We start from the raw sequence: 16,170 nt of genomic DNA on the forward strand, positions 1-16,170 counted from the left end.
GTATTTTGACTTTATTTTTCCATCATGATTGTGTAAATATTTTCTAGAGTTTCCCAAATGGTTTGGTTTCTGATTGATGGCCCACCTCCCGTTTCCTCCAGATCCCTCCGGTGCAGTCCAATCTTTTTTTTTTAGTCTATTTTAAGTCAAACCACTTCTTTTTAACCTCTGCGGTGGCGCGTTTCTCCGTGGAAACGGCATTTATGTTTCCTGCAATGGTGCTCCATGCCGACTCTTTTTGGATGGCCTGATGACCGGTGGATACACGTGAAAATAAGGTGGTGTTGTGTTCGCTCACTCCTTGTAAAAGCACCTCTATTTCTGTAGAATTGACGTTTTTCTTTCGTTTGTTGTCCAGCTGCTCCTCAGTCTTGCCCTTGCGCGTTGCCATCTCCGCCTCCAGCTGCCTGTTGCGCACGGCACATTTTTTACCTTGTATGGGAAATAATAGGCGGTGACCTATGCAAATTAGGCCTCACATGCACGGGCATCGCAGTTGGCATTCATCAACCTAAGAACACCGGTGCGAACGATTATCCCTACTTAAGAACGTGTCGTGAATGTGGCGCAGTTTCCAACCCGCGCCTTCTTAAGTACACTTCTTAAGAAGACTTTTAAGAAGATGTTCGTGAATGAGGCCCAATATTCATAATAACATCCTCGAACGTTTACGCATTCACACCCAGCACCAGCATTTTGGAACAACGATGAGGTGGAAGAAGAAAGGGAAAAAGAAAAGTCTATTTGTGGCAGCATCGGACAAACTTTCACTTTGTCTTGGAGCTTTGGTGCATTCAAGGACGGCTGGGAATAAATGCCTGGCAAAACCTAATGAAACAAAAACGACAAACATGCAAAAACTGTAGGCTTTCTCAGCCTATTTTATTTTTCCAATAAAACAAAAGCTTTTATTTCCAAAATTGAGATGCATTTACATCAAATCCGATGTAGTTATTTACCAAACTATTTTCAAAGTTTGCAAATGAGGTGATACCGAGCGGCGGCCACATGGTTGGGGAACCGTTCTACATCGGGGAGCTCTACGCCAAAACATCGCCAAGAAAGCATGCAATCTAAGGAAGCAGCGGAAAAGTCAGCTAGGCCACTTGGAATGGACATCAAGTTGAACGTTTACAGGCCGCTGCCCCACAGACATATGAATGAATGAACTGTGTGTGGGAGGGAATACAGTGCAAATGATGCACTCCAAATGCTATCAAAGTCTTACTTGTGAAATGTTATTTCCATGTCGTGTTTGCAGCACATGACTGAGGCATCTTCTCCACTCTGACTCTTGTCACATCCAATATGGCGGCAACATTGACGTACGGCTCAGCGCTGGATGCGGCGTCTACATACAGTATACAGTCAAACTTGTCTATAGCAGCCACTAGAGGGAGTCTGCAAAAGTGGCCGCTATAGACAGGTGGCCTCTATAGACAGGTTGGCGTCCAGTTTGAATGTTCACCAGTAGAGGAAAAAAAAATAATAATGTTGACCAGTAGAGGGCACTGCGGACTGTGGATAAAAGTTGTACAGCACTACTAGGCTTGTTATTATCATGGTTCATGGTTTTAATCCTGAACATGCATATAAGTCAAACAGTAGCACATCACATAGTACAATTCACAATTTTGCATGTCCAAAAAGGAGTAGGAAGAAGCAAAGCTTATTTAATCCTACCCCTCATCAGTTTCACATCAGTTGCAATACATTTATTCACCTCTTGTTCTTCCAAGTGTACTTTGTAGGTCTACATGACAATGTAGTGCAATCATAGCCAAGGTTTTTACTTACTAAAAGAAAGCTAGAGGCTTAGTAATAACTGATAACTGATAAAATACTTCAGTTAAGTACAACCGAACTCGGTTTTGCTCCCGCTGCCGCATGCATGCTAGCATATGTTTTTTTTTTATTGTAGCGTCGCTGGGAGCACGTCCTGTTCCCAGCCTACTTTGTGGTAATGTTTTGGTGCAAATGCTCTTAAAGTTACATGTTTGACCAGGAAATAGCAAGCTCAAAAGAAGACGGCTTTTTTATGTGGAACAACTGACAGTTTGTGTGGATCTTGTGAATGATTGTGACTGAGCTAGGACTCAGTAATTAAAGTCTACACACGGCGGCTTCATTGATTGAAAAACAAAACTTTTTCGTGCATGAAGCTTCTACTTGAGTTGGTAATTTGGCCGCTATATGCGGTGAGATATTGACCAAGGGAGAGAAAATGGGTGGCTGCTGGCCGCGTTGGACAGGTGACTGCTATACACAGGGTCTATAACATGTAAATTTGCTGGGGGGGATTTTTCAGTGGCTGCTATAGGCAGGTGGCCCTTCTATAAAGGTGGCCGCTAAGACAGGTTTGACTGTATATGTCTATGAGCTACCTCGCTCACCATTAGCCGTGTTCTGGCAACCCACCACGTCCTGCCACCCCGAACATGGGTAAGCAAACATGAGCTCAGGTATGTGCTGGTGTTGACTGTCATGGCCACAGCAATGTTGCTTTCATCATAGGGAAAAAAAAAATACCGATATTGGCCATTAATAATGGTAGACCAATATTATCAGACATCCCTAGTAAAGACGATTCAAACGATTGGAACAAGAGGAGAACAGAGAGACCACTGGTAGGGAACAACTAGTATTGTTCCCAACTTACAACAGTGTTTAGTCTTGAATAAGCGACGATTCCAAACCGGATCTTCCCGATGTCCTGACTGTGCAGTCAACATGTTAAAAATGGTTAAATGAACCTCAACACAAATATAAGGCATTCAGAAGATACATTCAAAGACATTGCGACGACATGTAGTACTCTACACTGGCCACTAGGAGTCAGTAATGTCATTGTAATGTTGGGTGAGACACACAAGCACCAGACTTGATCACCAGAACAACAGGCTTTTATTGCAGGTTTGAATGATCTCACAAGAGGCAGAATAATCCCTAACATGGACTGCTGTCGCAGCTGAACTAAAACTCAAGTCTGAACCTCCGACGTCACTTCCTGCCCACCCCACTAGGACCAGAACACATTTACAGAAACACACACAAGCCCAAGTCTTATTTATGTCTTAAATATATATACTATATATATACTATATATACTATATAAACTTCTGTGTGGAGAACACTGTGCCCTCCAAGTTGGTGCGGTGTTTTCCCAACAACAAACCCTGGGTGACCTCCGAGATTAAGGCCCTGCTGAACAAGAAGAAGAGGGTCTTCAACTCGGGGGACAAGGAGGAGTTGTGCAGAGTCCAGAGGGAACTCCGGCACAAGATCAGGAAGGGGAAGGACTGCTACAGGAGGAAACTGGAGAAGCGGCTGGAGGAGAATAATGCCAGGGAAGTCTGGAGAGGCCTGCAGACCATCACAGGCCATGGTAAAGGAGTGGGGAGAGACCAAGCCAGTGGGGACAAGATCTGGGCAGATGAACTCAATCTGTTTTTCAACAGATTTGAGTCTGCCCTCCCTCCCTCCCCTACCAACTCACCACTCTTCACCCCCACATCCCCATCCCAGCCATCCTCTACTCCCCTCTCCATAACTGATGATCAGGTGAGAAGTCAGTTGAGGAAGATCAAGGCAAGGAAGGCCCCGGGACCGGACGGCATCAGCCCTAGAATCCTCAAGGACTGTGCTGACCAGCTCTGTGGAGTTCTCAGGCACTTGTTCAACCTCAGCCTGAGCCTGGAGAAAGTCCCGGCCCTGTGGAAGACCTCCTGTGTGGTCCCGATCCCAAAGACACCGCGTCCCAAGGAGCCTAACCACTTTAGGCCTGTTGCCTTGACCTCTCACCTGATGAAGACCATGGAGAGGATTATCCTGCATCACCTGCGACCCCTGGTGGGCACTCAGCTGGACCCCCTGCAGTTTGCTTACCGGCCTGGGATCGGAGTGGACGACGCAGTGATCTACCTGCTGCACAGATCACTGCTACACCTGGAGGACAGCGGGAGCGCTGTGAGGGTCATGTTTTTTGACTTCTCCAGTGCCTTTAACACCATCCAGCCGTCACTACTCAGAGTGAAGATGGAGAGTGTGGGAGTAGACCAACACCTGACTGCATGGGTTATAGACTACCTCACCAACAGACCACAGTATGTGAGGCTCCGTCACTGTGTGTCTGACATGGTACTCTGCAGCACAGGTGCCCCTCAGGGTACGGTGCTCTCCCCTTTCCTCTTCACCCTCTACACCTCGGACTTCACACACAACTCCACACAGTGTCACATCCAGAAGTTCTCCGACGACACAGCCATCGTTGGTTGTGTTTCAGAGGGGAATGATCTGGAATACAGGACGGTCATCAGGGACTTTGTCAGCTGGAGTGAGCTTAACCAGCTGCAGCTCAACACCAGCAAGACAAAGGAGATGATCATTAACTTCCAGAGGAAAACATCTCACTTTACACCGGTGAACATCCAGGGAGCGGACATAGAGTTGATAGACAGCTACAAATTCCTGGGTGTTCACCTTAACAACAAACTGGACTGGTCCATCAACACCCACGCCCTCTACAAGAAGGGCCAGAGTCGCCTCCACCTGCTGAGGAGACTGAGGTCCTTTGGTGTGTGCAGGACTCTTTTACGGACCTTTTATGACTCTGTGGTGGCCTCAGCCATCTTCTACGCTGTGGGCTGCTGGAGAGGGGGCAGCACGGACAGGGACAGGAGCAGGATCAATAGGCTGATCAGGAGAGCGAGCTCTGTCCTGGACGGTCCTCTGGACTCCGTGGAGGAAGTGGGGGAGAGAAGGATGTTGGCTAAGCTGACATCCATCATGGACAACACCTCTCACCCGCTACATGACACTGTTGTTTCCCTGAGCAGCTCCTTCAGCACCAGACTGTTACACCCACGGTGTAAGAAGGAGAGGTTCCGCAGGTCCTTCATACCGACCGCTGTCATGCTCTACAACACCTGCACCACCTGAACCATGTTGTAGACACTATGCTTTCTTTACACTGTTCTCTTTACTTGTCTTGCTGCTGTAACAAGTAAATTTCCCCGCTGTGGGATAAATAAAGTACATACAATACAATACAATACAAATGGCTTATTTTCTCTTATTATATCTCCTCTACTGGGCAATACCAGTGTAAAGGAGACTATGGGGATGTTACTTCAGGTATAGAGGACTCTATTAATGTTAAAACCTGTATTTAGAAGGTCGTAGTATCTACAAAAATATTGTGCTTAGAAATAAAGAATCCTACTTTGTCAGAAATGCACTGATCACGGTCGGGTCTGGAACCAATTAACCGCAATGAACGAGGGATTACTGTCCTGCTAAACTGCCATTCAGAAACATCTTTACGCTAGCACTCATTGTTTTGTCCTCAAGACTTATCATTTAAATGTCTCCGCTCATTCCCACCTTTTCCTGTTTATTATTCACAATGGATTCATTACATTTGACTATCATTTGTCTTTTTCGCTTTTCCTTAACTCTGCACAAGGCTTATGCACACAGGCAGAGAACATGGAAGCAAGTGTTAGGGTGTGAATGAAGGATCAGTGAAAGACAAATCAACTCTGCTTCTTCCTACTCTTGTTCGGACGTGATGTTCCTTCATGGAACCTAAGCATATCTGAAACAAACAAACCAAACCACACCAGCTCTGGTCTACGCAGGAAATGGATGTCTTTGATCGTTGGATGGAGCCCATGTGACAGAAGGAGTCCGGAAAGTCCAGGCCGAGCCAAAAGGCTCTTCTCAGGTGCGCCACTGAGGATCTGCACTAATTAGCTGAGGTCAAATCCAAGCTAACATGAATAAAACAGAGCGGAGCAACCATATGGTCTCCCTGCAGGTGGATTTGGAGAACATAATCAGGTGCAGCGTGTGAGGTTACATGATGCTAAATATAACCGTCGGAGCGCCACTTCAACACTCGCAGACGAGAAAGTGGAGTGTGCAGATTACACACTTGCTCAATTCACACCAATCAAAATAATCCTCTTAGAATATACTTCACTTTCCCCGAGTCCAAATACTCTCCGGCAGAAAGTGCATGACAGTTACAGCTTGTTCTGACGCACACTTTTTAATTCTGGTGCTGTTTGGATTGTGTTCACACTGCAACCTATGGATCATTGCTGAAATCTTGGCCGTGTTTTCCATCACTGCTTTGAAATGCAGAACGTTCCATATCAGCAAAATATACTTTCATGGACGAGCATCAAGGAAATTTCCCCAGTGAACCGTTTTGGACCACTTTTGTAATTAAAAAGATAGCAACCACTGACTTCATCTCCATCGGCGCTGTCTGCCATCTTCACTCATGGAAATTAGACGGCAGTTATCTTCTGTGACTGGAGTCCAAGAAGGCTGACGTAAACAAGCATGTAGTGGATCGTTGAGACGGATCATTTTCCATGTGCGCATATCGTTCATGTCACAAGATCGCCGTTATAGCTGACGTTCCACACGTTTCGCACCCGTGCCCCCTTCTATTTCCCCTTTCTGACAACTAAAACACAGGCTGCCTCTCCATGTTTCGCAGTCAAACACAAAGGACAGCTTAACTCATCCAATACCAAAGACGCACTTACAGGTTTTTATAAAGCCGAACGCCTGATTGCAACAACCTTTTTTTTTTGTTTTTTTTTGTGTGAGAGGCAAAAAGAGATGATGATGCAACTGCACACTAATGGATTTCACTTGACAACTATTTTAAGCCATAAAAACGGCCACAAGGTGGCAGAAGTGCGTTTTAATAAGCTTGGCAGAGAAAAAAAAAATGACGCAGGACAGGAAGTGGGAGAGCGTGGAGGAGTGTAGTGCGCAGAAGGTTACACATTGGAGGGACATGCGTGCACACACGTGCACAATGTGGAAGTTGTAAATAGTTGGTGTTTGTAAATCAATGGTTATTTTGATGTAAAACAACCCCTTTTTTGTCTTTGTGTTGGTAGAGTATATAAAATATAAGTTATGCTTGAAATGGATCTTTTCACAATAAGCTGCTTTTCTCCCTTTTTTTAGTCAGGAACTGGTATTTTCCTGAAACTTACCAATGTTCTACTGTCGATTGCTAAACAACGGAGTTTTATTCTTTCTAATGAAGAAAATCTTTCTTGTGGTAGCTTCCAGGAGTATATCGTCATAGAACACAATATTCTGTGGGCCTTGAAAGATCGGTCCAAATGGTCTAAAATGGCCGCTACCGAAGGGGTGGTCTAAAAAGTGGCTGGGATTGATTGAGTTAAGAATTGTTTTATAAACCCACAAAAGTTGACCATCTTACGAGTTGTGTTGCGCCCACACTATTTATCCAATGAAAGAAGCCGTTTAGCCTGTTTATACTCAGTGGTGCCTGTTTACATACGTTACTGTGTTCACATGGCTCTCTGCTTTGCTTGTCATGCCCCGGCCTCTTTACTTCTTCCAATGAACAACAGGATAGGCTAATTCTGCCAGACATTTGCACACATGAAAAATGCACACACGCACTCTGTATGATGCTCATGTGCCAAATTGGGTTGCTGTAATTAGCATTCAATTAGCAATATGCTATACTGTATCCCCAGCGGATCATTAAAACACAACTTAAAAATGTCCACATTTATTTCAAAATAGACTGTACAGCATCAATGGCATCTTGTGAACACTAGAGAAAGAGAATGTGTCCGTCGGGTGTCTTCCTGTAGGTTGCACACGCTGAATGCACTCATACATCACCACATGCCATCACAGACACCCCCACATCAGCACACATACGGTATGCTACGTATTCATCCACATTTCACAGCTCAGTCTTAGCGCTCGTATTAAGTCCGGCTGAGTTTTTGGTCCCGTCTGTCAGCCATTTGTTAAAAACGGCCACCGGGTCGATGTTCCAGTGTTTGTGGAAAGAAATGGGCACCTGGTGAGCGAGGAAGTCCCTGGCGTAGTCCTCTGGACGGGCCTGCAAGGCAAGATAAAGTACACTAATCTATATCAGTACACACACACACACACACCCACACACACACACACACACACTGCACAAATCAATGGTGGTGCAACTCAAGTGCAGGATTATACTGATCTTAGCAGCGACTGACTGTTGATCAAAATAAGAAAGACGCCCCTACCCGGCTGCAAGATCTTCCCTGCACATGAGCTGGAATGAACATGAACAGTCAGCAGTCAGGGTGATGTGGTACCTGGTGGAAAAGGGGGCTGTGCGTGGCAGGAATCCCTAGAGCGTTGAGGCACATGCCCAGCACCATGTCGTCTGGAGCGTCGTTGCTGTAACACTTGCAGCCACTATTCAGGAGCTGCACCACCGCCTCCCGGCTGAACACCATGCTGCGCACACGCACGCACGCACACACACACACAAGCCTCAAAGTGTTAGTACAAGGCCAGAAAGTAATATGTATGTCTTTTTAAAGCTGGGCATTAAGAGATGATTGATTTCAAACTAAAAATGCACCATAATAAACAAAAAAGACAAGTTTTTCACTGCTTCGTGCACAATACGAAATACACGTACTCACTGGTACTACGCATAAATACCAACATAGCACAGTCAGTACTCTTTTATGGCGGTTCAATCGGTTCCAACTCCTTTTGGGACATGTGGAATTGCCAGTTGGAACATGAAGCACTCAGTGTAATGTAAACTGTATGTATGCATGCTTGGAATAAATTCCACCAGAACCACAACCACCGTAGGTTCACTTCTTTTTACACTTGAATGTGTAAGGGTTGATTCGTAAAGGTTTGACCCTGGAAGAGATGATTTCTATTTCCAAAATTTCCAGTGGGAGTTTGAGCAGCATCTGTAGTCCAGAGCGATTACGACCGCGCGCTCGCCGACTGACTGCCTGCAAACTACGAACGTCCGCAGGCGAGAAGCAAATTGAAGCGCTTTATCTTGAAATGACAGATAACAGGATTTCATTCTACATCTGGCAGTCACCGGGCCGGCCGTGGCTGCCGTTCCATCTTTCATCATTAGAAGCTGCCCAACTCACCCTCCTCCTCCTGTGATGTAGCTGTAGCCCCCCTGGCTGAGGCCGTAGCCGTACCTCTCCCCCAGACACACGGCCTCTGACGGGCTGTAGCAGCTCAGCAAGCCTCGCAGTCTGGGGAGGCTGCAGGAGACACACACACACACACACACACACACACACACGTGTTGAAATAATCCCTCAGGCGCCGTTACACGTGCACACACTTGCACATGAAGGAGCGAGCTGACAGATAGAAAGCGAAGGCGTTTGGGTTTCAACGCATGCACACATCTTTTTAAAAAATGGTTTTCAAGACGATCCACAGTGCGAGGCCGGACTCTTCACGCCAAAGTGACCCGGAGGCAGACTTGGTTAGTACAGGCATGAATGCGTCCTGCGGGGGGAAGTGCGAAACGGGACAGAACCTGATCAGTGTGTCGTCGTCCACGATGACGAGCCACTCGGTCTGCGGCACGTCGCCGCTGAGGAATCTTTTCAGGATGGCGAACGTTTTTCCGCAGTGGCCTGCAGACAAAGACGCGGGATTATTTCATATGATTTTTCATCACTTGGTTCATCTCGTTAATCTCACTCCTCACTTCTTTACGTATGTATAAGCGCCGGGTCAAACAACACTAGTAGCTGCGGCTGTAGGCAGCCTCCCAACACAACAAGCTGCACTAGAAGTATCACGAGTGGTCAGCATCCAGCAGATTTACCGAAAGCAAAGTGCTCTACAAAGTAGGCTGTGCTACTCGGCTGTTGGCGTTCCACTTCCTGCTGTACCCGTTTACCAGAACTCATCAGCGCCATCGCAATGCACTCGTTACTGAACGTTCTAAAAGACCTTTTCACTTTCCCATGCACCCAAATCGTTTTAATTCAACGTGTTTGTACCTCTTTTTGCACGGGAGGCAAAAAGAGGTGATGATGCAACTCCCCACTAATGCATTTTCACCTCGGAGCTCTTTGAAGCCATAAAAACGGCCACAAGGTGGCAGGAGTGCATTTGGTAAGAGCTCGGCAGCAAATCACACATGGCAGGAAGGAGGAAGTGAGAGAGCACGGAGGAGCGTAGCGTGCAGAAGGTTACGCACTGGAGGGATATGTTAACACACACACACACACGCGTGCGCACACACACATGCGTGCGCACACGGGCGTGCACGCACACAGTTTACTTCCAAATGTGAAAATTGTAAATAGTTCATGGAGTTATATTTGTAAAGAAATGACTATTTTCATGTAAAACAAGTCTTTTGCCTTGTTTATGTTGTGGAATAGCGGCTTAGATATTTCAGCTGTCAATATTTGTGGTAGAACAAAAGATGGAGTGTCTTGTTTGTCTTGCTAGGTTCTATGTTCATGTAGCCTTAGAACACAATACACTGTTGGCCTTGCTAGGTTCCACGTTCATGTAGCCTTAGAACACAATGCGCTGTGGGCCTTGCTAGGTTCTATGTTCATGTAGCCTTAGAACACAATGCGCTGTGGGCCTTGCTAGGTTCTATATTCATGTAGCCTTAGAACACAATGCGCTGTGGGCCTTGCTAGGTTCTATGTTCATGTAGCCTTAGAACACAATACACTGTTGGCCTTGTTAGGTTCCACGTTCATATAGCCTTAGAACACAATACACTGTGGGCCTTGCTAGGTTCCACGTTCATGTAGTCTTAGAACACAATACGCTGTGGGCCTTGCTAGGTTCCACGTTCATGTAGCCTTAGAACACAATGCGCTGTGGGCCTTGCTAGGTTCTATGTTCATGTAGCCTTAGAACACAATGCGCTGTGGGCCTTGCTAGGTTCTATATTCATGTAGCCTTAGAACACAATGCGCTGTGGGCCTTGCTAGGTTCTATGTTCATGTAGCCTTAGAACACAATGCACTGTGGGCCTTGCTAGGTTCTATGTTCATGTAGCCTTAGAACACAATACACTGTTGGCCTTGTTAGGTTCCACGTTCATATAGCCTTAGAACACAATACACTGTGGGCCTTGCTAGGTTCCACGTTCATGTAGTCTTAGAACACAATACGCTGTGGGCCTTGCTAGGTTCCACGTTCATGTAGCCTTAGAACACAATGCGCTGTGGGCCTTGCTAGGTTCCACGTTCATGTAGCCTTAGAACACAATACACCATGGGCCTTGCTAGGTTCTATGTTCATGTAGCCTTAGAACACAATGCACTGTGGGCCTTGCTAGGTTCTATGTTCATGTAGGCTTAGAACACAATACACTGTTGGCCTTGTTAGGTTCCACGTTCATATAGCCTTAGAACACAATACACTGTGGGCCTTGCCAGGTTCTATGTTCATGTAGCCTTCGAACACAATACGCTGTGGGCCTTGCTAGGTTCCACGTTCATGTAGCCTTCGAACACAATACACTGTGGGCCTTGCTAGGTTCCACGTTCATGTAGCCTTAGAACACAATACGCTGTGGGCCTTGCTAGGTTCCACGTTCATGTAGCCTTAGAACACAATACACTGTGGGCCTTGCTAGGTTCCACGTTCATGTAGCCTTCGAACACAATACACTGTGGGCCTTGCTAGGTTCCACGTTCATGTAGCCTTAGAACACAATACGCTGTGGGCCTTGCTAGGTTCCACGTTCATGTAGCCTTAGAACACAATGCGCTGTGGGCCTTGCTAGGTTCTATGTTCATGTAGCCTTAGAACACAATGCGCTGTGGGCCTTGCTAGGTTCTATGTTCATGTAGCCTTAGAACACAATGCGCTGTGGGCCTTGCTAGGTTCTATGTTCATGTAGCCTTAGAACACAATACACTGTTGGCCTTGTTAGGTTCCACGTTCATGTAGCCGTAGAACACAATACACCGTGGGCCTTGCTAGGTTGCACGTTCATGTAGCCTTAGAACACAATACGCTGTGGGCCTTGCTAGGTTCCACGTTCATGTAGCCTTAGAACACAATGCGCTGTGGGCCTTGCTAGGTTCTATGTTCATGTAGCCTTAGAACACAATACACTGTTGGCCTTGTTAGGTTCCACGTTCATGTAGCCTTAGAACACAATACACCGTGGGCCTTGCTAGGTTCCACGTTCATGTAGCCTTAGAACACAATACGCTGTGGGCCTTGCTAGGTTCCACGTTCATGTAGCCTTAGAACACAATGCGCTGTGGGCCTTGCTAGGTTCTATGTTCATGTAGCCTTAGAACACAATGCGCTGTGGGCCTTGCTAGGTTCTATGTTCATGTAGCCTTAGAACACAATACACTGTTGGCCTTGCTAGGTTCCACGTTCATGTAGCCTTAGAACACAATACACTGTTGGCCTTGCTAGGTTCCACGTTCATGTAGCCTTAGAACACAATACGCTGTGGGCCTTGCTAGGTTCTATGTTCATGTAGCCTTAGAACACAATGCGCTGTGGGCCTTGCTAGGTTCTATGTTCATGTAGCCTTAGAACACAATACACTGTTGGCCTTGTTAGGTTCCACGTTCATGTAGCCTTAGAACACAATACACCGTGGGCCTTGCTAGGTTGCACGTTCATGTAGCCTTAGAACACAATACGCTGTGGGCCTTGCTAGGTTCCACGTTCATGTAGCCTTAGAACACAATGCGCTGTGGGCCTTGCTAGGTTCCACGTTCATGTAGCCTTAGAACACAATACACCGTGGGCCTTGCTAGGTTCTATGTTCATGTAGCCTTAGAACACAATGCACTGTGGGCCTTGCTAGGTTCCACGTTCATGTAGGCTTAGAACACAATACACTGTTGGCCTTGTTAGGTTCCACGTTCATATAGCCTTAGAACACAATACACTGTGGGCCTTGCTAGGTTCCACGTTCATGTAGTCTTAGAACACAATACGCTGTGGGCCTTGCTAGGTTCCACGTTCATGTAGCCTTAGAACACAATGCGCTGTGGGCCTTGCTAGGTTCCACGTTCATGTAGCCTTAGAACACAATACACCATGGGCCTTGCTAGGTTCTATGTTCATGTAGCCTTAGAACACAATGCACTGTGGGCCTTGCTAGGTTCTATGTTCATGTAGGCTTAGAACACAATACACTGTTGGCCTTGTTAGGTTCCACGTTCATATAGCCTTAGAACACAATACACTGTGGGCCTTGCTAGGTTCCACGTTCATGTAGTCTTAGAACACAATACGCTGTGGGCCTTGCTAGGTTCCACGTTCATGTAGCCTTAGAACACAATACACTGTGGGCCTTGCTAGGTTCCACGTTCATGTAGCCTTAGAACACAATGAGCTGTGGGCCTTGCTAGGTTCCACGTTCATGTAGCCTTAGAACACAATACACCGTGGGCCTTGCTAGGTTCTATGTTCATGTAGCCTTAGAACACAATACACTGTGGGCCTTGCTCGGTTCCACGTTCATGTCGCCTTAGAACACAATACACTGTGGGCCTTGCCAGGTTCTATGTTCATGTAGCCTTAGAACACAATACACTGTGGGCCTTGCTAGGTTCCATGTTTATGTAGCCTTAGAACACAATACACTGTGGGCCTTGCTAGGTTCTATGTTCATGTAGCCTTAGAACACAATACACTGTGGGCCTTGCCAGGTTCTATGTTCATGTAGCCTTCGAACACAATACGCTGTGGGCCTTGCCAGGTTCTATGTTCATGTAGCCTTAGAACACAATGCACTGTGGGCCTTGCTAGGTTCCACGTTCATGTAGCCTTAGAACACAATACGCTGTGGGCCTTGCTAGGTTCCACGTTCATGTAGCCTTAGAACACAATACACTGTGGGCCTTGCTAGGTTCCACGTTCATGTAGCCTTAGAACACAATACGCCGTGGGCCTTGCTAGGTTCCACGTTCATGTAGCCTTAGAACACAATACACTGTGGGCCTTGCTAGGTTCCACGTTCATGTAGCCTTCAAACACAATACACTGTGGGCCTTGCTAGGTTCCACGTTCATGTAGCCTTAGAACACAATACGCTGTGGGCCTTGCTAGGTTCCACGTTCATGTAGCCTTAGAACACAATACGCTGTGGGCCTTCCTGGGTTACACGTTCATGTAGCCTTAGAACACAATACGCTGTGGGCCTTGCTAGGTTCCACGTTCATGTAGCCTTAGAACACAATACGCTGTGGGCCTTCCTGGGTTACACGTTCATGTAGCCTTAGAACACAATGCGCTGTTCAGGATGAATTAAAACCATGAACCATGAGCCATGATAATAACAAGCCTCGTAGTGCTGTACAACTTTTATCCGCAGTCCGCAGTGCCCTCTACTGGTCAACATTATTATTATTCCCCCCCCCCTTTTTTTCCCTCTACTGGTCAACATTCAAACTGGACACCAACCTGTCTATAGAGGCCACCTGTCTGTAGCGGCCACTTTTGCAGACTCCCTCTAGTGGCCGCTATAGACAAGTTTGACTGTACATATTCATAATCCAAATTAGAGTTTGATCTTGTTATTTGATTTCTGGCAAAACTGCTAAGCGTTGGCTTACTACACTTTCTTTTCTCAAGTGAAAACTGCTAGACACAGTTTTTTTCTTTTTAGGTGGTTGCTTCAAATGAAACTTTCTTGAAATTCAGTTTTTGCAGTGCAAGCACATTAGTGGCGTGCTGGAGGTCCTGTTGTAGGGTCTGGCGTTCTCAAGGAGCAGATAGTGGTCCTGCTGCAGTCCTACTGTACTGGCCTGAGCTGCATTGCGGGTTGCAGACCCCAAGTGGTGACCGCAAAATGCCACAGTCAACACAAACCATCCAGAAAGGATGAGGACTAGGAAATGATGGGTGGGCACGACGTGCAGAAGCATTCCTTCATAGGCGTTGTCTTGCCTCTCACTTCCACCAGTCAGTGTTCATGTTGGTTTTGACCAGGGGCAGCCATTACGTCGATGGCGAGCTACCGGTAGATTGCCAAGGTAGTTTGGGTCGATGGCGTAAACGTCACTTTGTAGTTGTCATATGACATCAGTCAGCGACATTAAGCTCGCTCCCCCGCAGCGTTTCAAGCTAACACAAAGATGCAACTTTCATCTTTATGATTGTGATGATGGATGAACTAACTCTGCTCTAAGATGTCTATATCTATAACTAAAGTTATCTGTTCACTTGTAGCGGCTAGCTACGTTTACTGGCTTTGCTTGGCGTCATGAACTCTACTACAGAAATCAGTGTTTTCTACACGTTGGCTTCCTAAACTATTATTGCATGAAATTAAAAATGTGCCCATTGGTGAAACCTTTTCAGTATGTTGCCTTGACTTGGGTGTATTGTCTTTTGCATCATCATTTTACATTCTTGTATGTGGATAATGTTTGCTAGCAAATGCTAACTGGATGTAATACATGAACTGTGTGCCCTCATGAACGTTACGTAGCTAATGTGACTGACATATTAGCAGTACTCACTCACTAGTACACAACTACTTAGGACTTATGTGCAATGATCTTTATTTCCATATTGGAGTGAATCATGATAGCAACTACTTTGATGACCTGGAAACTTTGAACATGTGAATGTGAAATACTAATCAGGAATATTTACAATAGAATTTCACAGTTTACTGCTTACATTTTGTATATGTTCTATGTTTTATAGAAGAGGTAGATCATTTGGACTTGTACTTGCATGCTGAGAAAGTGCGTGCACGCCTGATATACAGTACATGTATAACATACATAATACATACTCATATTTGATTAAATACATATAGTAAATATATATATATACACTTTCTAGCTTTATAGTAGCAGGTAGATCTTTGGGACTTGGTCATTTCAAGAGTAGCTCGCAGGCTAAAAAAGTGTGAGCACCCCTGGTGTAGATGTGATGCCAATGCAAAGGTGCTACAAGCCGTACGGAGATGTGACTTTAAACATGGAACGTACAGTTCATAAAGGTTCCATGATGGCGCAATTTCAATCTGGAACAGCTTGTTTGTTAATTCCATTATTTCCTGTGGTGATGTTGGCCACAGCTGACCAAACCTGAACCAGGCCAAGTTGGACACGCCCGCCGCACGGAGCAAAAATGTTCTGCCAAATGAGGAGTCCAGTGGCAGAATCATTGCATCTGAAATACGTGCACGCCATCAGTGCTGCTGAAACGTGAGCTCCCCCGTGGCAAGCATCACAGAGAACGCGGAGGCCTTACTGTATTATTAATGTGGCACCCAAGGTGTTTTCTACCTGGTACCTGAATATAGAAGAAGAGAGGACACCTTGAACTGCTGACAGGAATAAAATCCAAATCTTCCAG

At 46.0% G+C, this 16,170-nt stretch overlaps 1 protein-coding gene across 3 annotated transcripts in view; it reads right to left on the reverse strand.

Annotated features, from left to right (window-relative positions):
- Window positions 1–6,281: 6,281 nt before the first annotated feature.
- Window positions 6,282–16,170, reverse strand: part of b3glcta (beta 3-glucosyltransferase a) — a 60,703-nt gene continuing 50,814 nt past the window's right edge. Inside the window, exons 10-13 of one of the 3 annotated variants that reach the window (XM_054793181.1) lie at window positions 9,377–9,476; window positions 8,973–9,092; window positions 8,157–8,301; window positions 6,282–7,915 (exon numbers count right to left, since the gene is read on the reverse strand). In XM_054793181.1, the coding sequence (XP_054649156.1) occupies window positions 7,754–7,915; window positions 8,157–8,301; window positions 8,973–9,092; window positions 9,377–9,476 (527 nt within the window). In that variant the 3' untranslated portion in view covers window positions 6,282–7,753. The remainder of the gene's footprint in view (window positions 7,916–8,156; window positions 8,302–8,972; window positions 9,093–9,376; window positions 9,477–16,170) is intronic. The other 2 variants (XM_054793179.1, XM_054793178.1) reach the window with 2 other exon arrangements.

The sequence above is a fragment of the Dunckerocampus dactyliophorus genome, chromosome 12 (genome assembly GCF_027744805.1).
Source record: "Dunckerocampus dactyliophorus isolate RoL2022-P2 chromosome 12, RoL_Ddac_1.1, whole genome shotgun sequence".
Classification (NCBI taxonomy): domain Eukaryota; kingdom Metazoa; phylum Chordata; class Actinopteri; order Syngnathiformes; family Syngnathidae; genus Dunckerocampus; species Dunckerocampus dactyliophorus.